Below are 27,501 nucleotides of genomic sequence, written 5' to 3' on the forward strand. Positions count from 1 at the left end.
GTTAGCGGCTCTAAATGATTGTAACACAGTTGCAATCCCAGAGAAAATGTGTAGGTTGGATAAATATTTTGCGGTACTGACGTTTTTCCTATACCTAAGAGACTTACTGAAATTGTTACTAAGGAGTGGGATAGACCCGGTGTGCCTTTCTCACCCCCTCCTATATTCAGAAAAATGTTTCCAATAGACGCCACCACACGGGACTTATGGCAAACGGTCCCTAAGGTGGAGGGAGCAGTTTCTACTTTAGCTAAGCGTACCACTATCCCGGTGGAGGATAGCTGTGCCTTTTCAGATCCAATGGATTAAAAGTTAGAGGGTTACCTTAAGAAAATGTTTGTTCAACAAGGTTTTATATTGCAACCCCTTGCATGCATTGCGCCTGTCACGGCTGCGGCAGCATTTTGGTTTGAGTCTCTGGAAGAGACCCTTGACTCAGCTCCATTAGATGAGATTACACACAAGCTTAAAACCCTTAATCTAGCTAATTCATTTATTTCTGATGCCGTAGTACATTTAACTAAACTTACGGCTAAGAATTCCGGATTCGCCATTCAGGCGCGCAGAGCGCTGTGGCTAAAATCCTGGTCAGCTGATGTAACTTCTAAATCTAAATTACTTAACATACCTTTCAAGGGGCAGACATTATTCGGGCCCGGTTTGAAAGAAATTATCGCTGATATTACGGGAGGTAAAGGCCATGCCCTGCCTCAAGACAGAGCCAAACCAAGGGCTAGACAGTCTAATTTTCGTGCCTTTCGTAACTTCAAGGCAGGAGCAGCATCAACTTCCTCTGCTCCAAAACAGGAAGGAGCTGTTGCTCGCTACAGACAAGGCTGGAAACCTAACCAGACCTGGAACAAGGGCAAGCAGGCCAGAAAACCTGCTGCTGCCCCTAAGACAGCATGAAGTGAGGTCCCCCGATCCGGAAACGGATCTAGTGGGGGGCAGACTCTCTCTCTTCGCCCAGGCTTGGGCAAGAGATGTCCAGGATCCCTGGGCGTTGGAGATCATATCTCAGGGATATCTTCTGGACTTCAAAGCTTCTCCTCCACATGGGAGATTTCACCTTTCAAGGTTGTCAACAAACCAGATAAAGAAAGAGGCGTTTCTACGCTGTGTACAAGACCTTTTACTAATGGGAGTGATCCGCCCAGTTCCGCGGTCGGAACACGGACAAGGGTTTTACTCAAATCTGTTTGTGGTTCCCAAAAAAGAGGGAACCTTCAGACCAATATTGGATTTAAAGATCCTAAACAAATTCCTAAGAGTTCCATCGTTCAAAATGGAAACTATTCGGACAATTTTACCCATGATCCAAAGAGGTCAGTACATGACCACAGTGGATTTAAAGGATGCCTACCTTCACATACCGATTCACAAAGAACATTACCGGTATCTAAGGTTTGCCTTCCTAGACAGGCATTACCAGTTTGTAGCTCTTCCCTTCGGGTTGGCTACGGCTCCAAGAATCTTTACAAAAGTTCTGGGCTCTCTTCTGGCGGTACTAAGACCGCGAGGAATTTCGGTAGCTCCGTAGCTAGACGACATTCTGATACAAGCGTCAAGCTTCCAAACTGCCAAGTCTCATACAGAGTTAGTACTGGCATTTCTAAGGTCGCATGGGTGGAAAGTGAACGAGGAGAAGAGTTCTCTCTTACCACTCACAAGAGTTCCCTTCTTGGGGACTCTTATAGATTCTGTAGAAATGAAAATTTACCTGACAGAGGACAGGTTAACAAAACTTCTAAATGCTTGCCGTGTCCTTCATTCCATTCAACACCCGTCAGTGGCTCAATGCATGGAGGTAATCGGCTTAATGGTAGCGGCAATGGACATAGTTCCTTTTGCACGCCTGCATCTCAGACCTCTGCAATTGTGCATGCTAAGTCAGTGGAATGGGGATTACTCAGATTTGTCCCCTATGCTGAATCTGGATCAAGAGACCAGAGATTCTCTTCTATGGTGGCTTTCTCGGCCACATCTGTCCAGGGGGATGCCCTTCAGCAGGCCAGACTGGACAATTGTAACAACAGACGCCAGCCTACTAGGTTGGGGCGCTGTCTGGAATTCCCTGAAGGCTCAGGGATCATGGACTCAAGAGGAGAGTCTCCTTCCAATAAACATTCTGGAATTGAGAGCAGTTCTCAATGCCCTTCTGGCTTGGCCTCAGTTAGCAACTCTGAGGTTCATCAGGTTTCAGTCGGACAACATCACGACTGTGGCTTACATCAACCATCAGGGAGGGACAAGGAGTTCCCTAGCGATGATGGAAGTATCAAAGATAATTCGCTGGGCAGAGTCTCACTCTTGCCACCTGTCAGCGATCCACATCCCAGGCGTGGAGAACTGGGAGGCGGATTTCCTAAGTCGCCAGACTTTTCATCCGGGGGAGTGGGAACTTCATCCGGAGGTCTTTGCCCAAATACTTCGACGTTGGGGCAAACCAGATATGGATCTCATGGCGTCTCGCCAGAACGCCAAGCTTCCTTGTTACAGGTCCAGGGACCCGGGAGCGGTCCTGATAGATGCTTTGACAGCACCTTGGACCTTCAGGATGGCTTATGTGTTTCCACCCTTCCCGATGCTTCCTCGTTTGATTGCCAGGATCAAACAGGAGAAAGCATCGGTGATTCTAATAGCGCCTGCGTGGCCACGCAGGACCTGGTATGCAGATCTAGTGGACATGTCATCCTGTCCACCTTGGTCTCTGCCTCTGAGACAGGACCTTCTAATTCAGGGTCCTTTCAAACATCAAATTCTAATTTCTCTGAAGCTGACTGCATGGAAATTGAACGCTTGATTTTATCAAAGCGTGGATTTTCGGAGTCAGTAATTGATACCTTAATACAGGCTAGGAAACCTGTTACCAGGAAAATTTACCATAAGATATGGCGTAAATACTTACACTGGTGCGAATCCAAGAGTTACTCATGGAGTAAGGTTAGGATTCCTAGGATATTGTCTTTTCTACAAGAAGGTTTAGAAAAGGGTTTATCTGCAAATTCTTTAAAGGGACAGATCTCAGCTCTGTCCATCCTTTTACACAAACGTCTGTCAGAAGTTCCAGACGTTCAGGCTTTTTGTCAGGCTTTGGCTAGGATTAAGCCTGTGTTTAAGACTGTAGCTCCACCGTGGAGCTTAAACTTAGTTCTTAACGTTTTACAGGGTGTTCCGTTTGAACCCCTTCATTCCATTGATATCAAGCTGTTATCTTGGAAAGTTCTGTTTTTAATGGCTATTTCCTCGGCTCGTAGAGTCTCTGAGTTATCAGCCTTACATTGTGATTCTCCTTATCTGATTTTTCATTCAGATAAGGTAGTTCTGCGTACTAAACCTGGGTTCTTACCTAAGGTAGTCACTAACAGGAATATCAATCAAGAGATTGTTGTTCCATCATTGTGCCCTAACCCTTCTTCAAAGAAGGAACGACTTCTGCACAATCTAGACGTAGTCCGTGCCCTGAAATTTTATTTACAGGCAAATAAAGATTTTTGCCAAACTTCTTCCCTGTTTGTCGTTTATTCTGGACAGAGGAGAGGTCAAACAGCATCTGCTACCTCTCTCTCTTTTTGGCTTCGTAGCATAATACGTTTAGCCTATGAGACTGCTGGACAGCAACCTCCTGAAAGGATTACAGCTCATTCTACTAGAGCTGTGGCTTCCACTTGGGCCTTTAAGAATGAGGCCTCTGTTGAACAGATTTGCAAGGCTGCAACTTGGTCTTCTCTTCATACTTTTTCCAAATTTTACAAATTTGACACTTTTGCTTCTTCGGAGGCTGTTTTTGGGAGAAAGGTTCTTCAGGCAGTGGTTCCTTCCGTATAAAGATTCTGCCTGTCCCTCCCGTCATCCGTGTACTTTAGCTTTGGTATTGGTATCCCATAAGTAATGGATGACCCGTGGACTGACTACACTTAACAGGAGAAAACATAATTTATGCTTACCTGATAAATTCCTTTCTCCTGTAGTGTAGTCAGTCCACGGCCCGCCCTGTTTTTTATGGCAGGTCTAAATTTTAAATTATACTCCAGTCACCACTGCACCCTATAGTTTCTCCTTTCTCGTTTGGTTTTCGGTCGAATGACTGGGTGTGACGTAGAGGGGAGGAGCTATATAGCAGCTCTGCTTGGGTGATCCTCTTGCACTTCCTGTTGGGGAGGAGTTAATATCCCATAAGTAATGGATGACCCGTGGACTGACTACACTACAGGAGAAAGGAATTTATCAGGTAAGCATAAATTATGTTTTTCTTTTGCGATTCAGACTCATTCAGATTCATTTTTACCCCTTCCTGTAAACAAATGAGTAGAAATGTAAATCATGTGATTGTTTGTGATCGAATGATTTTAATTAGGGCTGCAACAACTAATCGGTAAGATTGATCATAAAAATAGTTGTCAAAGAATCTCATTATCAAATAGGTGGTCAGCGATTAGTTGGTTAATTGCACAGCACCAGCTGCTTCAATCCGAAGAACTCCTGCACCTGGTATTGTGCAAACATTTTTATTTATTATTATTTTTTCTATCCGATTAATCGGATGATTATTGTCCGATTAATCGGATAGAAAAAAGATTAAAAAAATAAATAAATGCAATTTTTTTTGCACAATCTTAGTTTCCGTAGATCATCAGATTAAAGCAGCTGGTGCTGTGCAACTGACCATCTAATCGCTGACCACCTAATTGATAATGAGATTTGTTGACAACTATTTTTATGATCAAACTTACCGATTAGTTGTTGCAGCCCTAATTTTAATGGTGGGATCGGGTCAGGGGGATGCCTATGACACTCATCACACCCTCCAGCCTGGAATCCCATATAGGAAGTGGTTATGTTTTCAGGACAGCCGGAACGGTTAGGACGTTTCATGCCGTCCTTATGGTGCTAAAACCCAGCACAGTAAGGACGGCATAGAGCGTCTTAATGGTGGGAAGGGGTTAAAAAGTTTCTAATTTACTTCTATTATCAAATTTCTTTAGTTCCTATGGTATTTTTTGTTGGAGAGATACCGTATCTGGAGGACTGCTTGGCAGGAAACAGTGCCGCCATCTAATTCTTTTGCAAATGGATTACATTTTTGCAAACCTGCTGCCATATAGTGCTCCAGAAATTGGCCGGCTCCTAAACATACTAGGGCTGCAACAACTAATCGGTAAGATTGATCATAAAAATAGTTGTCAAAGAATCTCATTATCAATTAGGTGGTCAGCGATTAGTTGGTTAATTGCACAGCACCAGCTGCTTCAATCCGATAAACTCCTGCACATGGTATTGCGCAAACATTTTTATTTATTTATTTTCTATCCGATTAATCGGATGATTATTTTCCGATTAATCGAATAGAAAAAAGATTTGTTGACAGCTATATTTATGATCAAACTTACCGATTAGTTGTTGCAGCCCTAAAACATACTCTGCTTTTCAACAAAAGATAGCAAGAGCACAAAGAAAAAGTGATTATAGAAGTAAATTAGAAAGTTGTTTAAATTGTATGCTCTATCTGAATCATGAAAGAAACATTTTGGGTTACATGTCCCTTTTAATAAAGCATACACTGGCAATCACTGCCATTCTTGACAACTGTAAGAGTCTTTAGCAGTTAAAGGGATACTGAACCCAAAAAAAATTCTTTCATGATTCAGATAGAGCAGGCAATTTTATGCAACTTTTTAATTTACTCCTGTCATCAATTTTGCTTCGTTCTCTTGGTATCTTTATTTGACAAAAGGAATGTAAGCTTAAGAGATGGCTCATTTTTGGTTTAGCACCCTGTGTAGCGCTTGCTTGATTTGTGGCTACATTTAGCCACCAATCAGCAAACGCTACCCAGGTGCTGAACCAAAGATGGGCCGGCTCGTAAGCTTTATATTCCTGCTTTTTCAAATAAAGATACCAAAGAATAAAGAAAAATAGGAGTAAATTAGTCGCTTAAAATTGCATGCTCTATCTGAATCATGAACGAAAAAATGTGGGTTCAGTGTCCCTTTAATGTGTTATGCCTCAGTATACTTTGAGATGAATACAACCACTAGGGGAATGAAAAAAGTTATTGAAATTTTAAAAAAAAGTTATCGTAATTTTAAAAGAAAGTTAAAGTGAATGTAAAGTTTCATCAAGTAGTGCCCAGTTTTTAAAAATACTATTAAAAACAGGGGCACTTTCATTGATGAAACTTTACATTGCACCATATTTGTAGAAATACCTCTTCATCTTGAAAGCCTCTCCAGCCCGTCGCAAGCCTCTTCCTACGTCAGCAATGACGATTCCGCCATCCTACAATCACGGCTTCTCCCCCCTGGGGAAGCATTGCCTAAAGCAACGCCGTGATTGGAGGAAGGCCAGAATCGTCATTTCTGACATAGGAAGAGGCTTGCGACAGGCGGGGGGAAGCGACGTTATAAGCGATCCAGCTTTCAAGACAAAGAGGTAAGTATTTCTACAAATATGGTGCAATGTAAAGCTTCGTCAATTAAAGTGCCCCTGTTTTTAATAGATTTTTTAAAAACTGGGCACTGCTTGATGAAACTTAACATTACCTTTAAAGGGACACTGTACCCAAATTTTTTCTTTCATGATTCAGATAGAGCATGCAATTTTAAGCAACTTTCTAATTTACTCCTATTATCAAATTTTCTTCATTCTCTTGGTATCTTTATTTGAAAAGCAAGAATTTAAGTTTAGATGCCGGCCCATTTTTGGTGAACAACCTGGGTTGTCCTTGCTGATTGGACAGCACCAATAAACTAGTGCTGTCCATGGTTCTGAACCACAAATTGGCTGGCTCCTTAGCTTAGATGCCTTCTTTTTCAAATAAAGATTTCAAGAGAACAAAGAAAAATCGATAATAGGAGTAAATTAGAAAGTTGCTTAAAATTGCATGCTCTATCTGAATCACAAAAGAAAAAAAATTGGGTTCAGTGTCCCTTTAAGTTGGGTGAAGGTTTTGCTTTAGTTACTCATATTTTTATTTTAAATCAAAAGAAGTGACAGTTTTGCATTTTTAATCTGGTTTGACGTTTAATTGAAATAACTGAATCTTTTCATTTCAATCACATAGCAAAACCTTTCTGTAGGATGTGTTATAATCATAAATGTACAATTTGCTACTTTTGCTAAATATCCTTCTTTCTGCTTGGGAACCACCACCACTACTACTACTTATAAAACATCCTTTGTATATCACCTCAGCTGCCTGCATCACTTGTTGGCCGGCAGTAAATGGCCTCACTGTCCATTTTACACAAACCATTACATTTGCCCAAAACAAGTATCGTGCAGAGCTTGGCAGCTAAAGGGACTTAGGCAGCCGTTTGTCCTAGGCTGTATTGTCACAGGTGCACTGGCAGGCTCTCTCTCTTTGATTGCACGTTCCAAAGGGGGAGGGGGGGGGTCTGCTTTCTGAGCTGTTGGAACATATAGTACTCCATGCTGCCCTGACAAAAATCAGTCATGCTGCTGTCCAAATCGTATCAAGCCTTGACAAATCCCACTTTGGTCATGTTTTGACACCCACCATAAATGTTTGAGCTGGAAAAAGACAACTATTTACAAAAATATATTTATTTTTTTTTAGTTTAGTTTCTATTCAGAGCTAGGAAAGTGCTTTACAAATGATAGCAATAAAAAAATTCTGTAATTATTTTGAAGTTTTATACTTGCTATAACAATAATTTTGTTCATTGTGTTCTTGTACACTATATCTGTATGAGATCAACACCTTTCAACCACTTGGTTTATAGTTATTGTCGACTTTTTTCCTTTGATTAGTGCAGGCACGTAGAGAAAAACAATTGTTATACAATAGAATCTTCATTAAAATGATATAACATATGTTGCGCTGCAGCTTTACAGTCCCCGAGCCACATGAATAGGAATCTGCTAAACCCATTGGGTCCTGAGCCAAGGGAGCTGCTTTAAAGTGTAATCGTGTTTTGACGAAAAGTTGACTGTTCCACCAAATGCTTTAAACAGTGTTATGTCTTTCCCAGTTATTTGTCTAAGCTCAGCTCTTAGTCACACTGTTGGAACAAGACTTCTGTATGATACAGGGGCAGGGCTTGGGTATTTCCACAAAGCACCATCCTATTGGTCTGGCATCAATTCACACTAGAGCATCTATCATAAGAACTGCACTTTGGTCAGTGCTGCCAAGGTTCTCTCACACCTGTTATTAAATCAGCCGTTGCTTTCTCGCTCCTGCTGCATTCAGTTATGTTCCACACAGCTCAGTTCTGTGCTTGTTATTGCAATTTTGTGGAGCTCTTTTGATTTACAGCTATTTTTACGACCGTTGAGGCGGCCACAAATTGAGGAAATCTCATAAAACTGAGAGCAAACGTCTCCTTCACAGCTCCGGCAGAGTTCTGGCACTGCTGCTTTATTCCACTGAGCAGGATGTGTAAACAATATTGAGTCCCCTGAGTGACTGTTATCAGTACAGTTAAATGGTTACAGCTTGAAAAATGCCTTCCCCTGTATTAGAGGTAAAACTTTGAATGGGCCCCCAGGCTAAAGTAAATTGGTGACATTTTGCTGGAGAAAGCAAAGGATAATTTTGTATGCACAAAAGCAGAGGGCAGAAGCTGGAATAATAACAAAATGTAAGTTGGACTTGTACTTTGCTAAAGGAAAAGGTCCAGTGCTGGATGCTTCTCCTCTGTTCTCCATACTTCCAAAATTTGAGGGCGCAGAAGTATTCGGTTCTAAAAATATATATATTTTATTTTTACAATTTTACATACATTATAGTCCTTAAGTTGTTAAAGGGACAGTATACACCAATTTTCATATAACTGCATGTAATTAGACACTACTATAAAGAATAATATTCACACATACTGAAATAAAAATCTAGGATAAAACCGGTGAAAAACTTACTTAGAAGCTTCCAGTTTAGCTCTGTTAAAAAGTTTACTGGAACACCCACTGCAAGTGGAAAATAGCATACACTCCCCCTTCCCCCTTCCTTTGCATATGAAAAGACCCTTTCCACAAACAGAAGCAAGCCGGAGTAGGTATATGTTGGTATTCTGCTCAAACTTTGGGGCTTGGTTAGAAGTCTGAAAATCAGAGCAATGTTATTTAAAAATAAGCAAACCTATCCATTTTTTTTAAACTGTATGGGCTATATAAATGGATCATCTACAAAACATTTATGAAAAGAAAATTCTAGTGTATAATGTCCCTTTAATCAATAAGTAATAGGTCTTCTGGTGACTAAACTACACACTATCACTTTTTTATTACTCGGTTGTAATGAACTGTAAAAAGAAAAAATGCTAATAGAAAGCTTGGTGAATATACATTTTCAGAACCAGTTATGTTTAAAAAAATTAATGATTATAAATTGAACTGCTCATAACATCCACTGAATGTGTGTTTAAATGTAACCTTCTGCGGCCTTCTGTCTTAAAGGGACAGTAAACACTCATTTTCATTTAACTGCATGTTATAGACACTACTATAAAGAATAAGATGCACAGATACTGGAATAAGATGCACAGATACTGATATAAAAATCCAGTATAAAACTGTTTAAAAACTTAGTTTTTTTTCTTCTTTTCATTAATTTTGAAGGGACATCCAGTTCTTGGTAATGTCATTGTTGTGCCATATGTTCTTCACTTGATGATGACTGTCTTAACTGTGTTCCATGGCATATCTAATGCCTTGGAAATTCTTTTGTACCCTTCTCCTGACTGATACCTTTTAACAATGAGATCCCTCTGATGCTTTGGAAGCTCTCTGAGCACCATGGCTTTTGTGTAGGACACGACTGATAAAATGTCAGGAAAGACCTACTAGAACAGCTGAACTTTATTCAGGGTTGATCAGAGGCACTTTAAATTATGACAAATGTGTGATGACTCTTATTTAACATGGTTTTGAATGTGATTGCTTAATTCTGAACACAGCTACATCCCCAGTTACAAGAGGGTGTGCACACTTATGCAACCACATTATTAGTTTTTTTTTTTTTTTTTTGTTTTTTACTTCCCTCCACCGTAAAGATTTCAGTTTTGTTTTTCAATTGAGTTGTGTAGTTTATAGGTCACATTAAAGGTTGAAAAAAGTTCTGAAATGATTTATCTTTATGATTATTTTTTTTTTACATCACAGAAACCTGACATTTTAACAGGGGTGTGTAGACTTTGTATTTCCAGTGTGTGTGTGTGTGTGTGTGTATATGTATATATATATATATATATATAATATATCTCTATCACACACACACACACACACACACATATATATATATATATATATATATATATATATATATATATATATATATATATATATATATATATACATACACACACACACACACACATATATATATATATATATATATATATATATATATATATATATATATATATATATATATATACATACACACACACACACACATATATATATATCAAGCTGGGCATACTCTTTTTTTTCCCCTCCACGTTTCTGCATATAACTCCCCTCCACGTTTCTGCATATAACTGTATGAGGATTGTGACATTTATCTAGCTAATTAAATATTTGCTACTTTGTTACATATGTATTTTCGTGACATAAACACCAGTGTGGTCTTTTATTTAAAAAGTTTGCACATTCTTGTCCTATACTTTTATATATTTATTATATTTTTTTGTATAATATCATTATTACTCCAGTCCAAATGGCGATGATCATTTCCTAGTTGCTTTGTTTCTGTGCGTTTTCTTACACTGCATCTAGTCTATAATTGTACATATATTCTTTGCTTGGTTATGGGCTGATAATTTGAGAATTAATGTAGAATCGTAATGCTGCAATATGAAAGTTTAATACAGTATTTACATGGTTACATGTCCCATCCCTGTAGCTCAATATTGCACCCTTCAGGCAAACATTGTGACAGACAATGCAGATGACTACTTTCTCTTGTATGCTCTTATTTCTCTTGTTAAGTGTATCCAGTCCACGGATCATCCATTACTTATGGGATATTAACTCCTCCCCAACAGGAAGTGCAAGAGGATTCACCCAGCAGAGCTGCTATATAGCTCCTCCCCTAACTGCCATTACCAGTCATTCTCTTGCACCCAACGAATAGATAGGATGTGTGAGAGGACTGTGGTGATTATACTTAGTTTCATACCTTCAATCAAAAGTTTGTTATTTTATAATAGCACCGGAGTGTGTTATTCCTTCTCTGGTAGAATTTGAAGAAGAATCTACCTGAGTTTTTCTATGATTTTAGCCGGAGTAGTTAAGATCATATTGCTGTTTCTCGGCCATCTGAGGAGAGGTAAACTTCAGATCAGGGGACAGCGGGCAGATTAATCTGCAAAGAGGTATGTAGCTTATTATTTTCTGACAATGGAATTGATGAGAAAATTCTGCCATACCGATATAATGTAAACTCAGCCTTAAATGCAGTAGCAGCAACTGGTATCAGGCTGTCATGTATGTATATTTTACACTTCAGTATTCTGGGGAATGGCACTTCACTGGAATTATACTGTATGCATAAAACTTTAGCCTAATTTGCAGGGACTAGCAACAGGCTTTTTAATAACACTCAATTTATTAATGTTAAACGTTTTTTGCTGGCATGTAAAATCGTTTAATTTTCTGAGGTACTGGGTGAAAAAATGTTTTGGGCACTATTTTTTTCCACTTGGCAGTCGTTTTATTTAATTTATGACAGTTTACTGATCTCTCTCACTGTTATGTGTGAGGGGGAGGGACCTTTTTTGGTGCTTTTGCTACGCATCAAAAAATTCAGTCAGAAGTTTATTGTCTTCCCTGCATGATCCGGTTCATCTCTACAGAACTCAGGGGTCTTCAAAACTTGTTTTGAGGGAGGTAATCACTCACAGCAGAGCTGTGAGATTGTAGTTGACTGTGATAAAAAAAACCAGTTTATTTCTGTATTTATTTATTTTTTCTCTGCTATCAGGTTTAGTTATCCTTTGCTAATGGGAGCAATCCTTTGCTAAAATTGTGTTTTTTACAAAGATTTGATGCTATAACTTTTCAGTTTATTAATTTTCAACTGTCATAACTTTTTCTGTGCTTCTTATAGGCACAGTACGTTTTCATATTATAGTAAATTACTTGAAAAGTATTTCCAAGTTGCTAGTTTATTTGCTAGTGTGTTAAACATGTCTGATTCAGAGGAAGATATCTGTGCTATATGTGCTAAAGCCAAAGTGGAGCCCAATAGAAATTTATGTACTAACTGTATTGATGCTACTTTAAATAAAAGTCAATCTGTACAAATTGAACATATTTCACCAAACAACGAGGGGAGAGTTATGCCGACTAACTCGCCTCACGTGTCAGTACCTGCATCTCCCGCTCGGGAGGTGCGTGATATTGTAGCGCCGAGTACATCTGGGCGGCCATTACAAATCACATTACAGGATATGGCTACTGTTATGACTGAAGTTTTGGCTAAATTACCAGAACTAAGAGGTAAGCGTGATCACTCTGGGGTGAGAACAGAGTGCGCTGATAATATTAGGGCCATGTCAGACACTGCGTCACAATTTGCAGAACATGAGGACGGAGAGCTTCATTCTGCGGGTGACGGTTCTGATCCAAACAAACTGGATTCAGATATTTCAAATTTTAAATTTAAGCTGGAAAACCTCCGTGTATTACTAGGGGAGGTGTTAGCGGCTCTGAATGATTGTAACACAGTTGCAATACCAGAGAAAATGTGTAGGTTGGATAAATATTTTGCGGTACCCGGCGAGTACTGACGTTTTTCCTATACCTAAGAGACTTACTGAAATTGTTACTAAGGAGTGGGATAGACCCGGTGTGCCGTTCTCACCCCCTCCGATATTTAGAAAGATGTTTCCAATAGACGCCACCACACGGGACTTATGGCAAACGGTACCTAAGGTGGAGGGAGCAGTTTCTACTTTAGCTAAGCGTACCACTATCCCGGTGGAGGATAGCTGTGCCTTTTCAGATCCAATGGATAAAAAGTTAGAGGGTTACCTTAAGAAAATGTTTGTTCAACAAGGTTTTATATTGCAACCTCTTGCATGCATTGCGCCTGTCACGGCTGCAGCAGCATTTTGGTTTGAGTCTCTGGAAGAGACACTTGAATCAGCTCCATTAGATGAGATTACACACAAGCTTAAAGCCCTTAAGTTAGCTAACTCATTTATTTCAGATGCCGTAGTACATTTAACTAAACTTACGGCTAAGAATTCCGGATTCGCCATTCAGGCACGCAGAGCACTGTGGCTAAAATCCTGGTCAGCTGACGTTACTTCTAAATTGCTTAATATACCTTTCAAAGGGCAGACCTTATTCGGGCCCGGGTTGAAAGAAATTATCGCTGACATTACAGGAGGTAAAGGCCATGCCCTGCCTCAAGACAGAGCCAAACCTAAGGCTAGACAGTCTAATTTTCGTTCCTTTCGTAATTTCAAAGCAGGAGCAGCATCAACTTCCTCTGCACCAAAACAGGAAGGAGCTGTTGCTCGCTACAGACAAGGCTGGAGACCTAACCAGTCCTGGAACAAGGGCAAGCAGGCCAGGAAACCTGCTGCTGCCCCTAAGACAGCATGAATCGAGGGCCCCCGATCCGGGAACGGATCTAGTGGGGGGCAGACTTTCTCTCTTCGCCCAGGCTTGGGCAAGAGATGTCCAGGATCCCTGGGCGTTAGAGATCATATCTCAGGGATACCTTCTAGACTTCAAATTCTCTCCCCCAAGAGGGAGATTTCATCTGTCAAGGTTGTCAACAAACCAAATAAAGAAAGAGGCGTTTCTACGCTGCGTACAAGATCTTTTATTAATGGGAGTGATCCATCCGGTTCCGCGGTCGGAACAAGGACAAGGGTTTTACTCAAATCTGTTTGTGGTTCCCAAAAAAGAGGGAACTTTCAGGCCAATCTTGGATTTAAAGATCCTAAACAAATTCCTAAGAGTTCCATCGTTCAAAATGGAAACTATTCGGACAATTTTACCCATGATCCAAAAGGGTCAGTACATGACCACAGTGGATTTAAAGGATGCTTACCTTCACATACCGATTCACAAAGATCATTACCGGTATCTAAGGTTTGCCTTTCTAGACAGGCATTACCAGTTTGTAGCTCTTCCATTCGGATTGGCTACGGCTCCGAGAATCTTCACAAAGGTTCTGTGTGCTCTTCTGGCGGTACTAAGACCGCGAGGAATTGCGGTAGCTCCGTACCTAGACGACATTCTGATACAAGCTTCAAGCTTTCAAACTGCCAAGTCTCATACAGAGTTAGTACTGGCATTTCTAAGGTCGCATGGATGGAAGGTGAACGAAAAGAAGAGTTCTCTCTTTCCACTCACAAGAGTTCCCTTCTTGGGGACTCTTATAGATTCTGTAGAAATGAAGATTTACCTGACAGAAGACAGGTTAACAAAGCTTCAAAATGCATGCCGTGTCCTTCATTCCATTCAACACCCGTCAGTAGCTCAATGCATGGAGGTGATCGGCTTAATGGTAGCAGCAATGGACATAGTACCCTTTGCACGTCTACATCTCAGACCGCTGCAATTGTGCATGCTAAGTCAGTGGAATGGGGATTACTCAGACTTGTCCCCTACTCTGAATCTGGATCAAGAGACCAGAAATTCTCTTCTATGGTGGCTTTCTCGGCCACATCTGTCCAGGGGGATGCCAGTCAGCAGGCCGGACTGGACAATTGTAACAACAGACGCCAGCCTACTAGGTTGGGGCGCTGTCTGGAATTCTCTGAAGGCTCAGGGACAATGGAATCAGGAGGAGAGTCTCCTACCAATAAACATTCTGGAATTGAGAGCAGTTCTCAATGCCCTTCTGGCTTGGCCCCAGTTAACAACTCGGGGGTTCATCAGGTTTCAGTCGGACAACATCACGACTGTAGCTTACATCAACCATCAGGGAGGGACAAGAAGCTCCCTAGCAATGATGGAAGTATCAAAGATAATTCGCTGGGCAGAGTCTCATTCTTGCCACCTGTCAGCAATCCACATCCCGGGAGTGGAGAACTGGGAGGCGGATTTCTTAAGTCGTCAGACTTTTCATCCGGGGGAGTGGGAACTTCATCCGGAGGTCTTTGCCCAAATACTTCGACGTTGGGGCAAACCAGAGATAGATCTCATGGCGTCTCGACAGAACGCCAAGCTTCCTCGTTACGGGTCCAGATCCAGGGATCCGGGAGCGGTTCTGATAGATGCTTTGACAGCACCTTGGACCTTCGGGATGGCTTATGCGTTTCCACCCTTCCCGATGCTTCCTCGATTGATTGCCAGAATCAAACAGGAGAGAGCATCAGTGATTCTAATAGCGCCTGTATGGCCACGCAGGACTTGGTATGCAGATCTAGTGGACATGTCATCCTGTCCACCTTGGTCGCTACCTCTGAAACAGGACCTTCTGATCCAGGGTCCCTTCAAACATCAAAATCTAATTTCTCTGAAGCTGACTGCTTGGAAATTGAACGCTTGATTTTATCAAAACGTGGTTTTTCTGAGTCAGTTATTGATACCTTAATACAGGCTAGGAAGCCTGTTACCAGAAAGATTTACCATAAGATATGGCGCAAATACTTATATTGGTGCGAATCCAAGAGTTACTCATGGAGTAAGGTTAGGATTCCGAGGATATTGTCTTTTCTACAAGAAGGTTTAGAAAAGGGTTTATCCGCTAGTTCCTTAAAGGGACAGATTTCAGCTCTGTCCATTCTTTTACACAAACGTCTGTCAGAAGTTCCGGACGTTCAAGCTTTTTGTCAGGCTTTAGCTAGGATCAAGCCTGTGTTTAAAACTGTTGCTCCACCATGGAGTTTGAACTTAGTTCTTAATGTTTTACAGGGGGTTCCGTTTGAACCCCTTCATTCCATTGATATCAAGTTGTTATCTTGGAAAGTTCTGTTTTTAATGGCGATTTCCTCGGCTCGAAGAGTCTCTGAGTTATCTGCCTTACATTGTGATTCTCCTTATCTGATTTTTCATTCAGACAAGGTAGTTCTGCGTACTAAACCTGGGTTCCTACCTAAGGTGGTCACTAACAGGAATATCAATCAAGAGATTGTGGTTACATCTTTGTGTCCTAATCCTTCTTCGAAAAAGGAACGTCTGCTACACAATCTAGATGTAGTCCGTGCCCTGAAATTTTATCTACAGGCAACTAAGGATTTTCGACAAACGTCTTCCCTGTTTGTCGTTTATTCTGGTCAGAGGAGAGGTCAAAAAGCTTCGGCTACCTCTCTCTCCTTTTGGCTTCGTAGCATAATACGGTTAGCCTATGAGACTGCTGGACAGCAGCCTCCTGAAAGAATTACAGCACATTCTACTAGAGCTGTGGCTTCCACTTGGGCCTTTAAGAATGAGGCTTCTGTTGAACAGATTTGCAAGGCTGCAACTTGGTCTTCTCTTCATACTTTTTCCAAATTTTACAAATTTGACACTTTTGCTTCTTCGGAGGCTGTTTTTGGGAGAAAGTTTCTTCAGGCAGTGGTTCCTTCCGTATAAAGAGCCTGCCTGTCCCTCCCGTCATCCGTGTACTTTAGCTTTGGTATTGGTATCCCATAAGTAATGGATGATCCGTGGACTGGATACACTTAACAAGAGAAAACATAATTTATGCTTACCTGATAAATTTATTTCTCTTGTAGTGTATCCAGTCCACGGCCCGCCCTGTCACTTTAAGGCAGGTAATTTTTCCATTAAACTACAGTCACCACTGTACCCTATGGTTTTCCTTTCTCTGCATGTTTTCGGTCGAATGACTGGTAATGGCAGTTAGGGGAGGAGCTATATAGCAGCTCTGCTGGGTGAATCCTCTTGCACTTCCTGTTGGGGAGGAGTTAATATCCCATAAGTAATGGATGATCCGTGGACTGGATACACTACAAGAGAAATAAATTTATCAGGTAAGCATAAATTATGTTTTTTCATTCTCCGACATTGTGTGTGTATATACATACATTTACCCTGCTCTACTGCAAACATTACACTGTTTGCTGAGGAGGTCTGTGGAAGAGAGTTATCTATTATAGTGTGTGGGGTGGGATGTGAAGATAAGATTATCAATTCATTATTTTATATAATTGTTCTTTACACCAGAGCTTTTACCCTCTCACCAGAAATAACATTTCAGTTTAATGCTGATTATACATACATACTATTACATAGGTAGATCATGTGTGCGTTTGTTTATATGTTCTATATTTGTATAATCAGTATTTTGGAATTCATTAGAAAAACATTACTAAGTAAAGGTGCTCATTCACTTTTAACATTCTTACTCTCTACTTTCAGTGTTCCAATGTTGGTTCTGAGAAGCTTTTCTCTCCGGTGGCCCCAGCAGGTAAGCAAGTCAGAAATAATTTGTACCTTCGTATATGCACTATTTCTTCCCTGTCTATAGCTTCATTTTATTACAGACCTAGTTTTCCCTTTATCAGTAATGTGCAATTCCGTCACTTCTGAACTAAGGAAATGTTTGCAATAATTAGTTATACAACACACACACAAATATCACTATAGTTTACCAACCAGGGGAGATAAGCTACCAGTTCAGAAGGAAAATTTACTAGTGCAACCAATGTTAAAGATGGGGGGAGCAAAAAAAATTCTCGTCCACTGAAATATTTTACTTGTGCAGGCTTTTTCATAATAAAAAATATAAACTCCCCTAAGTGATACTAGGCATCCACAGCTTACACGATGCAATCAAAAGGCAATTTTGGATATTTGCATTAAACATAGATATCAATTTGATAGATTTGTTTATATTTTGACCACCAATCATGACCTTTTTCTAGTGCTATTAGGTGCATGGTTAGCTGAGGTTCTAGCTAGGCCATGCACCCTCCTAAATTTTAGACATTCTTTCTTTTTTCTCATGACACGGTGAGTCCACGGATCATCATCAATTACTGTTGGGAATATCACTCCTGGCCAGCAGGAGGAGACAAAGAGCATCACAGCAAAGCTGTTAAATATCACTCCCCTACCCACAATCCTCTAGTCATTCTCTTTGCGTGTAGTGCAAGGAGGAGGTGAAGTTTAGGTGTCTGAGGTTGTCAAGATTTAATTATTTTTTTTAGCAGAGTAAGCTTACTCTGTTCTTTTCTGGGGTCTAGCCTAGTCCACATCAGCCTCTTCAGTAGGGCATTGGTGGCTTTTGAGCACTTGAACTTGTGAGGTACAATCCTCACTGCATTTTCTCAAGAATCTGCTGCCCTAACTAGAAAACCTAAGTAGGTTTACTCAGTTTTTCTCCCTTCACGGGTCCATGTGAGGTGCTGCACCCTCTCAAACCAGGTGAGCTGTCCTGCTGCCGGACAGCACTTTCAGGTAAGTGCCATTTTAATTTCCTTTTGCAAGCAGATTGCTGGCACTTGTTACAGCTAAAAGCTGTCTTATTTAATATGGGGCTTTATTAAACTTCATGTTTGCGGTTTCTTTTAGGCAGTTTGGGCATTGAGACACTGAGGTGATTTATGGTGGCTCAGTGTGTTATAGTAGTTTTTATACTTTAACTTTTGGTCATGGAGTGCATTTTTTTCCCCAGCAGTTAGGGCTCTGTAACTGCTCTGTATTTGAAAATGAGCTGCAGGACAGGTAGGCACCTCAGTAAAGCTACTGAGGTGTATAGGTAGCTTGAGGTCTATTTGGTTTGTTGCGCTAACGCACATTTCTATTTAAAGACACAGTACACAGTTATTTTTTATTTTCAAATAAAGAATTTTTACACTTTATCCTTTTTTATTACATAAGATGGATCAAGAGGCTTTTCAAACCATTATCCCAGGCGAAGTTGCTGCTTGTCAGTTATGTTTTGATGCTCAGGTGGAACCCCCTGTTCCTTTTTGTTCCTCATGCATTGAGAGAACTTTAAGTTAGAGATAAAATATTTGACCATGAGCCACCATTATCCCAGGCAAAATGCTGTTCAGGTGTCTCCTGTTGCAGATACGCTGCAGCTTTCTCTATAAGCGTCCCAACTTTTTCAGTCTCCACATACAGTGCCCTGTGTTTCCTCTTGCAATCCTGTAGGATTATCTCTACAAGACATTGCTTCTCATGTATCCCTTGCGGTATCTGAGGCCTTTTCAGCTTTCCCCATGTTGCAGGGAAGGCGTAAAAGGAAATTTAAAGAAACGGGTTTCTGATCAAGTTCTGGCTATCCAGAGTGTCCCTTCCCATAAGCCTGAGGGAGAAGACCTGTCTGTAGCATCTGAGGTGGAAATCTCACAGTATAATTCCTTCTTCTGATGCTGAAGTGGTATCCTTCAGATTTAAGATAGAACACCTTCGCTTATTACTTAAGGAGGTTTTGGCTACTTTGGACGACTCAGACACAACTATCTTAGTCAATCCTAAAAAGTCTAGTAAATTGAACAAATACTTTGATGTTCCCTCCGCAGGTGAAGGTTTTTCCGGTTCCTGACCGTGCTGCGGAGATTATTACTCGAGAATGGGAAAGACCTGGTATTCCTTTTCTCCGTCTCCTATTTTTAAGAAGACGTTTCCTATAGCGGGTTCTATTAAGGAGTCGTGGCAGGCGGTTTCTAAGATGGAAGGAGTGATCTCCACTTTGGCCAAGAGGACTACTATTCCTATAGAGGATAGTTTTTCTTTTAAAGATCCAATGGATAAAAAAATTGGAGGCTTTACTAAAAAAGATGTATGTCCACCAGGGTCTACAATGGCAACCTGCGGTGTGTATCGCCACTGTCATCAGTGCTGCTGGTAACAGTGGATTAAGGCTCTCAAGTTAGCCAATTCTTTCATTACAGATGCTTCCTTACAGGTTATTAAACTAAGAGCCAAAATTTCTGGTTTTGCGGTCCTAACCCGCAGGGCCTTGTGGTTGAAGTCCTGGTCTGCAGATGTTGCATCTAAATCTAAGCTCATGGCTATTCCTTGCAAGGGTAAGACCTTGTTTGGACCTGGTTTGGCGGAAATTATCTCTATTATAACTGGAGGGAAGGGTTCTTTTCTTCCTCAAGATAAAAAGAATAAGCAGAAGGGACATCAGAGTAATTTCCGTTCCTTTTGTAACTTTAAAGGCAAGTCTTCCTCTCCTTCCTCCAAACAAGATCAAGCCAAGCCTTCCTGGAAGCCCAACCAGTCCTGGAAAAAGGGAAAGCAATTTAAAAAGCCTTCAGCTGATTCCAAGTCGGCATGAAGGGTTGGCCCCTGATCTGGTAGTGGATCCTGTAAGGGCCAAACTCTTTTCTCTTGTTAAGTGTGTTCAGTCCACAGGTTATCCATTACTTATGGGATATATTCTCCTTCCCAACAGGAAGTTGCAAGAGGATCACCCAAGCAGAGCTGCTATATAGCTCCTCCCCTCACATGTCATATCCAGTCATTCTCTTGCAAGTCTCAACAAAGAAGGAGGTCGCGAGAGGAGATAGGGGTTTTTTACCTAATTATTCTTCAATCAAAAGTTTATTATTTTAAAATGGCAACGGAGTGTGCTGTTTTTTTCTCTCAGGCAGTATTTAGAAGAAGAATCTGCCTGCGTTTTCTATGATCTTAGCAGACTAAGATCCACTGGCTGTTCGCGCACATTCTGAGGAGTGGGGTAACTTCAGAAAAGGGAATAGCATGCGGGGTCCCCCGCAAATGAGGTATGTGCAGTAATATTTTCTAGGAATGGAATTGACTAAGAAAACACTGCTGTTACCCATATGATGTAAGTACAGCCTTTAATGCAGTAGTAGTGACTGGTATCAGGCTGATAAATGTATGCGCAGTTGAGTTATTTTCTAGGGACTAGAATTTGACTGAGAAAATACTGTTAATACTGAAATAAATGTATGAGCCTTAACTGCAGTAGAAGCGACTGGTAGCAGGCTTAGTGTTAACTTTGCATAACACTGGAAAGTTGTTTTTAAAACGTTTACTGGCATGTTATTCGTTTTGTGAGGTACTTTGGTGATAAATCTTTTTGGGCATGATTTTTTTCCATATGGCTAACGTATATTTCTGCATAGAAACCGTTGTAACAGGTCTCCCACTGTTGTAATATGAGTGGGAGGGGCCTTTTTTAGCGCCTTGTTGCGCAGTTAAAATTCTAGCACAGTCTTCCTGCTTCTTCCTCCTTGATCCAGGACGTCTCCAGAGAGCTCAGGGGTCTTCAAAATTCATTTTTGAGGGAGGTAATCAGTCACAGCAGACCTGTGACAGTGTGTTTGACTGTGATAAAAGCGTTAAATCTTAAATTGATTATCCGTTTTTGGGTATTGAGGGGTTAATCATCCGTTTGCTAGTGGGTGCAATCCTCTGCTAAATTCATACATTTACTGTTAAAATTGTTGGCTATAACTGAATTAGTTCATTGTTATTTCAACTGTGACAGTTTTTTGTGTTTTTAAAAGCGCTGCAGCGTTTTTTCTATTGCTTGTAAATTTATTTTCAAAGCTTGCTAGCCTTCATTGCTAGTCTGTTTAAACATGTCTGATACAGATGAATCTACTTGTTCATTATGTTTAAAAGCCAATGTGGAGCCCAATAGAAATAGAAGATCAAACAGGAGAGAGCATCTGTGATTCTGATAGCGCCTGCGTGGCCACGCAGGACCTGGTATGCAGACCTAGTGGACATGTCGTCCTGTCCACCATGGTCTCTGCCTCTGAGGCAGGACCTTCTGATTCAGGGTCCTTTCAACCATCCAATCCTAATTTCTCTGAGGCTGACTGCATGGAGATTGAACACTTGATTCTATCAAAGCGTGGTTTTTCGGAGTCGGTTATTGATACGTTAATACAGGCTCGGAAACCTGTTACCAGAAAAATTTACCATAAGATATGGCGTAAATATTTATATTGGTGTGAATCTAAGAGCTACTCATGGAGTAAGGTTAGGATTCCTAGGATATTGGCTTTTCTACAAGAAGGTTTAGAAAAGGGTTTATCCGCTAGTTCGTTAAAGGGACAGATTTCTGCTCTGTCTATTCTTTTACACAAACGTCTGGCAGAGAATCCAGACGTCCAGGCTTTTTGTCAGGCTTTGGCTAGGATTAAGCCTGTGTTTAAAACTGTTGCTCCTCCGTGGAGCTTAAACTTGGTTCTTAAAGTTCTTCAGGGTGTTCCGTTTGAACCCCTTCATTCCATTGATATTAAGCTTTTATCTTGGAAAGTTCTGTTTTAGATGGCTATTTCCTCGGCTCGAAGAGTCTCTGAGTTATCTGCCTTACATTGCGATTCTCCTTATCTGATTTTTCAATCAGACAAGGTAGTTCTGCGTACTAAACCTGGGTTTTTACCTAAGGTTGTTTCTAACAGGAATATCAATCAAGAGATTGTTGTTCCATCATTATGTCCTAATCCTTCTTCAAAGAAGGAACGTCTTTTGCATAATCTGGACGTAGTCCGTGCCCTGAAGTTCTACTTACAGGCAACTAAAGATTTTCGGCAAACTTCTTCTCTGTTTGTCGTTTATTCTGGTCAGAGGAGAGGTCAAAAGGCTTCGGCCACCTCTCTGTTTTTGGCTTCGTAGCATAATACGTTTAGCCTATGAGACTGCTGGACAGCAGCCTCCTGAAAGGATTACAGCTCATTCCACTAGAGCTGTGGCTTCCACCTGGGCCTTTAAGAATGAGGCCTCTGTTGAACAGATTTGCAAGGCTGCAACTTGGTCTTCACTTCATACCTTTTCAAAATTTTACAAATTTGACACTTTTGCTTCTTCGGAGGCTGTTTTTGGGAGAAAGGTTCTACAGGCAGTGGTTCCTTCTGTTTAATGTTCCTGCCTTGTCCCTCCCATCATCCGTGTACTTTAGCTTTGGTATTGGTATCCCATAAGTAATGGATGACCCGTGGACTGAACACACTTAACAAGAGAAAACATAATTTATGCTTACCTGATAAATTTATTTCTCTTGTAGTGTGTTCAGTCCACGGCCCGCCCTGTCTTTTTTTAAGGCAGTTCTAAATTTTAATTAAAACTCCAGTCACCACTGCACCCTATAGTTTTTCCTTTCTCGTCTTGTTTCGGTCGAATGACTGGATATGACATGTGAGGGGAGGAGCTATATAGCAGCTCTGCTTGGGTGATCCTCTTGCAACTTCCTGTTGGGAAGGAGAATATATCCCATAAGTAATGGATGACCCGTGGACTGAACACACTACAAGAGAAATAAATTTATCAGGTAAGCATAAATTATGTTTTTTTTCCCCAGGCTTGGCTAAGAGATGTACCGGATCCCTGGGCGGTGGACATTGTCTCCCAGGGATACAAAATAGACTTCAAATCTTTTCTTCCCAGAGGCAGGTTTCTTCTCTCCAGATTATCTGCAGACCACATAAAAAGAGAGGCGTTCTTACATTGTGTCAAGGACCTTGCCGCCCTGGGGGTAATAGTTCCAGTTCCCTTTCAGGAAAGGGGTCTGGGAATTTACTCAAAACTTTTCGTAGTTCCCAAAAAGGAGGGAACTTTTTGACCAATCCTAGATCTAAAATGTGTAAACAAGTTTCTCAGAGTGCCATCCTTCAAGATGGAGACTATACGCTCCATTCTTCCCTTGGTACAAGAGGGATCAGTTCATGACAACCATAGACCTAAAGGATGCATACCTTCATGTTCCCATTCACAGGGACCATCACAAGTTTCTGAGATTCGCCTTTTTGGACAATCATTTCCAGTTCGTGGCCCTTCCATTCGGCCTTGCCGCAGCTTCCAGAATTTTTTCAAAGGTTCTGGGGGGCTCTTTTAGCTGTGCTTCAATCTTGGGGCATTGCAGTGGGACCTTATCTGGACGACATTCTGGTTCAGGCGCCATCTTTTCAACAAGCAGAATCTCATACATAGATCTCTGTCTTTTCTTCGACCCCACGGATTGAATGTGAATCAAGAAAAAAGTTATCTGGTTCTAGCTACAAGGATCGTATTTTTGGGGACCATAATAGACTCCCTGTTAATGAAGATTTTTCTGATGGAGGTCAGAAAAAAGGTTTTCGACTCTTGTCTTGCACTTCAGTCCTCTCCACGGCCATCAGTGGCTCAATGTATGGAGGTAATCTGTCTGATGTTGGCTTCCATAGACATCATTCCGTTTGCTCGGTTCCATCTCAGACCTCTGCTGTTATGCATGCTCAGACAATTGAACAGGGACAATACGGACCTGTCTCTGCGTGTAGATCTAGATCAGGCGTCTATAAACTCTCCCGTGGTGGCTTTCTCAGGATCATCTCTCCCAGGGTACTTGCTTCCGCAGACCCTGCTGGGTGATTGTGACCACGGATGCCAGTGTTCTAGGTTGGGGAGCAGTATGGGGCTCGTTGAAAGCTCAGGGCTTATGGACCCAGGGGAGTCGGTCCTGCTCATAAACATCTTAGAGCTGAGAGCAATCTTCAATGCTCTTCTGGCCTGGCCTCAGTTAGCCTTAGCCCGGTTTTTCAGATTCCAGTCGGACAACATAACCTCGGTGGCCTACATCAACCACCAGGTGGGAACTCAGAGTTCCTTGGCCATGACAGGGGTGGCCCAAATTATTCAGTGGGAGGAGACCCACAACTGCTGTCTTTCTGCGATCTACATCCCAGGAATGGACATTTGGGAAGCAGATTTTCTGAGCAGACTTTTCATCCCGGGGAGTGGGAAATTCATTCGGATGTGTTTTCCAGCTTGACCCTCAAGTGGGGGCAGCCGGTGTTGGATCTCATGGCTTCTAGTCAGAATGCCAAACTTACGAGATTGGCTCGAGGTCAAGAGATCCGCAGGCGTTTCTGATTGATGTTCTGGCAGTCCCTTGGAACGTCAGTCTAGCATACCTGTTTCCTCCGTTAGCTCTCCTTCCAAGAGTCATTGCTCGAATCAAGCAGGAGAGGGCATCTGTAATTCTCATAGCCCCGGCGTGCCCTCGCAGGATTTGGTATGCAGAACTAGTGGAAATGTCATCATTTCCACCTTGGAGACTGCCTCTGAGGAAGGACCTTCTACTTCAGGGTTCCTTCCTTCATCTAAATCTCGTTTCTCTGAAGCAGACTGCTTGGATATTGAACGCTTAGTTTTTTTCTAAGCTTGGATTTTCGTTCATTGAGACCTTGATTCAGGCTCGTAAGCCTGTCACTCACAGCATTTACCATAAGATCTGGCATAATACTTGTATTGGTGTGAATCCAAAGGATACTTTTGGAGTAGAGTAAGGATTCCTAGGATTTTGTCCTTTCTCTAGGATGGTCTGGAGAAGGGTTTGTCGGCAAGTACTCTAAAGGGTCAGATTTCGGCATTGTTTATTTTGTTACATAAGCGCTTGGCGGATGTGCCAGATGTGCAATCGTTTTTTTCAGACCTTGGTTTGAATTCAGCCTGTGTTTAAACCTGTTACTCCTCCATGGAGTTTTAACCTTGTCATTAAAGTTTTACAACCGGCTCTGTTTGAGCCTATGCATTCTTTAGATATTAAGATGTTATCTTGGAAAGTTTTGTTTCTTGTTGCTATTTCTTCTGCTCGGAGAGTTTCTGAACTCTCTGCTTTACAGTGTGATTTCCCTTATCTTATATATCACTCTTATAAGGTGGTTCTGTATACTAAGTTTGGTTTGCTTCCCAAAGAATATTAATCGGGAAATTGTTGTACCTTCATTGTGTCCTAATCCTCCTCTTCGCAAAGAACGCTTGTTGCATAATCTGTATGTTTTGCGAGCGCTAAAATTTAATTTGCAGGCAACTAAGGACTTTCGTCAGTCTTCTGCATTTTTTGTTTGCTTTTCTGGGAAACGCAAGGGTCAGAAGGCTACGACTACTTCACTTTCCTTTTGGCTGAAGAGCATTATTCAGTTGGCATATGAGACTGCTGGACAGCAACCTCCTGAGAAAATCACAGCTCATTTAACAAGGGTTGTTTTTTCTTCCTGGGCCTTTAAAAATGAAGCTTCTGTAGACCAGATTTGCAAGGCTGCAACTTGGTCATCTTTGCACAATTTTTCTATAAATTCAATACTTTTGCCTTGGCTGAGGCTTCTTTGGGGAGAAAGGTTCTTCAAGCAGTGGTGCCTTCTGTTTAGGTTCCTGTCTTGTCCCTCCCTTATCATGTGTGTCCTCTGTCTTGGGTATTGGTTCCCAACAGTAATTGATGATGATCCGTGGACTCACCGTGTCATTAGAAAGAAAACTAAATTTATGCTTACCTGATCAATGTATTTCTTTCTTGACACGGTGAGTCCACGGCCTGCCCTGTATTCAGACAGTTTCTTTTTATATAAAACTCAGGCACCTCTGCACCTTGTGTTACTTCCTTTCTCTCCTTTCCCTTTGGTCGAATGACTGGTGAATTGTGGGTAGGGGAGTGATATTTAACAGCTTTGCTGTGGTGCTCTTTGTCTCCTCCTGCTGGCCAGGAGTGATATTCCCAACAGTAATTGATGATAATCTGTGGACTCACCGTGTCAAGAAAGAAAGAAATTTATCAGGTAATCATAAATTTCTTTTTTTTTTTTTTTTTTTTTCCTTCTATGTGACTACAGAATTTGACATGGGTAGATTTACTTTCACACTACTGTTACTGGGAACTAGGAATAGCTGTTAGCCACTGATTTCTGGGGCATGCAAACTCTGAGGTAAAGATCAAATGCACAGCAGTGTGTCCTTAGGTAAAATGTGCCAAATCGCTGATCCTGTCTAACCAAGTTCAATACTCATTTTGAAATTGTGCGCACAATTTTGTAAAATCTGTTTTTTTTCCATTCTTTTTTTTTTTTTTGAAGGGACATTATATAGCAAACTGTACACATGCTCTAACTGTGCTCTGCTCCCCCTTTGTGGATTAAACACACAGCATTGCTAAAATTACATGATATAACAAAATTAGAGCATGTCATTTTTTTTCACTGTAATGTTCCTTTAAATTGTGTGTTCAAGTCTATAAAGAAATCTTCTAAAACGGTTTGAAATGTTGATAGATTAAAATGTTACTCTAACCAAGACAGTGTTCTCCCCAGGAACTATTTCATGGACACACCACATGGCTAACATTTTAGCTAATATTAAATGTTTTCAATGTTTGTTGCACAACTTATAATTAAATCAACTTGTTAGTCTATGCAATTAATTGCATGCTTTGAATAGCAAAGGACCACTAGATAAATTAAATTTGCATAATTAACAAGTGCATAATAAAAAGACAATGCAGTAACATTTATTTTGTGTCCCATTTGCCAGTCCCCTGTACCATGTGACAGCCATCAGCCAATCACAGACTAGTGTACACATACCCTGTGAGCTTGTGCATATGCTCAGTAGGAGTTGGAGCCTCAAAAATGTTCATATAAAAAGATTGTGCAAAGCTTGATAATGGCAGTAAATTTGAAAAATTCATAAAATTGTGTGCTCTTTCTGAATCATGAAATTGTATGTGTCTGCAGTCTATTACATTTTTAGACTTTTAATATTAAACACTCTAAAATACTTTATTTCAATATATTAATAGTTAAATATAGGGAAATGCGTAGTATGATTTGTGCGATTTTTTTTTAATTTTATTTTTAACACCCTGGCTGCCAAAGTAACACT

General features: G+C 40.9%; 1 protein-coding gene across 11 annotated transcripts in view; it reads left to right on the forward strand.

Moving 5' to 3' along the window:
* Positions 1-27,501, forward strand: part of FBRSL1 (fibrosin like 1) — a 1,105,387-nt gene that overhangs the window by 1,001,550 nt on the left and 76,336 nt on the right. For all 11 annotated transcript variants that reach the window (XM_053701877.1, XM_053701879.1, XM_053701878.1 and 8 more), the window contains exon 6: positions 17,293-17,341. In XM_053701877.1, coding sequence (XP_053557852.1) covers positions 17,293-17,341 — 49 coding nt within the window. The remainder of the gene's footprint in view (positions 1-17,292; positions 17,342-27,501) is intronic.

Source organism: Bombina bombina, chromosome 2 (genome assembly GCF_027579735.1).
Source record: "Bombina bombina isolate aBomBom1 chromosome 2, aBomBom1.pri, whole genome shotgun sequence".
NCBI lineage: Eukaryota > Metazoa > Chordata > Amphibia > Anura > Bombinatoridae > Bombina > Bombina bombina.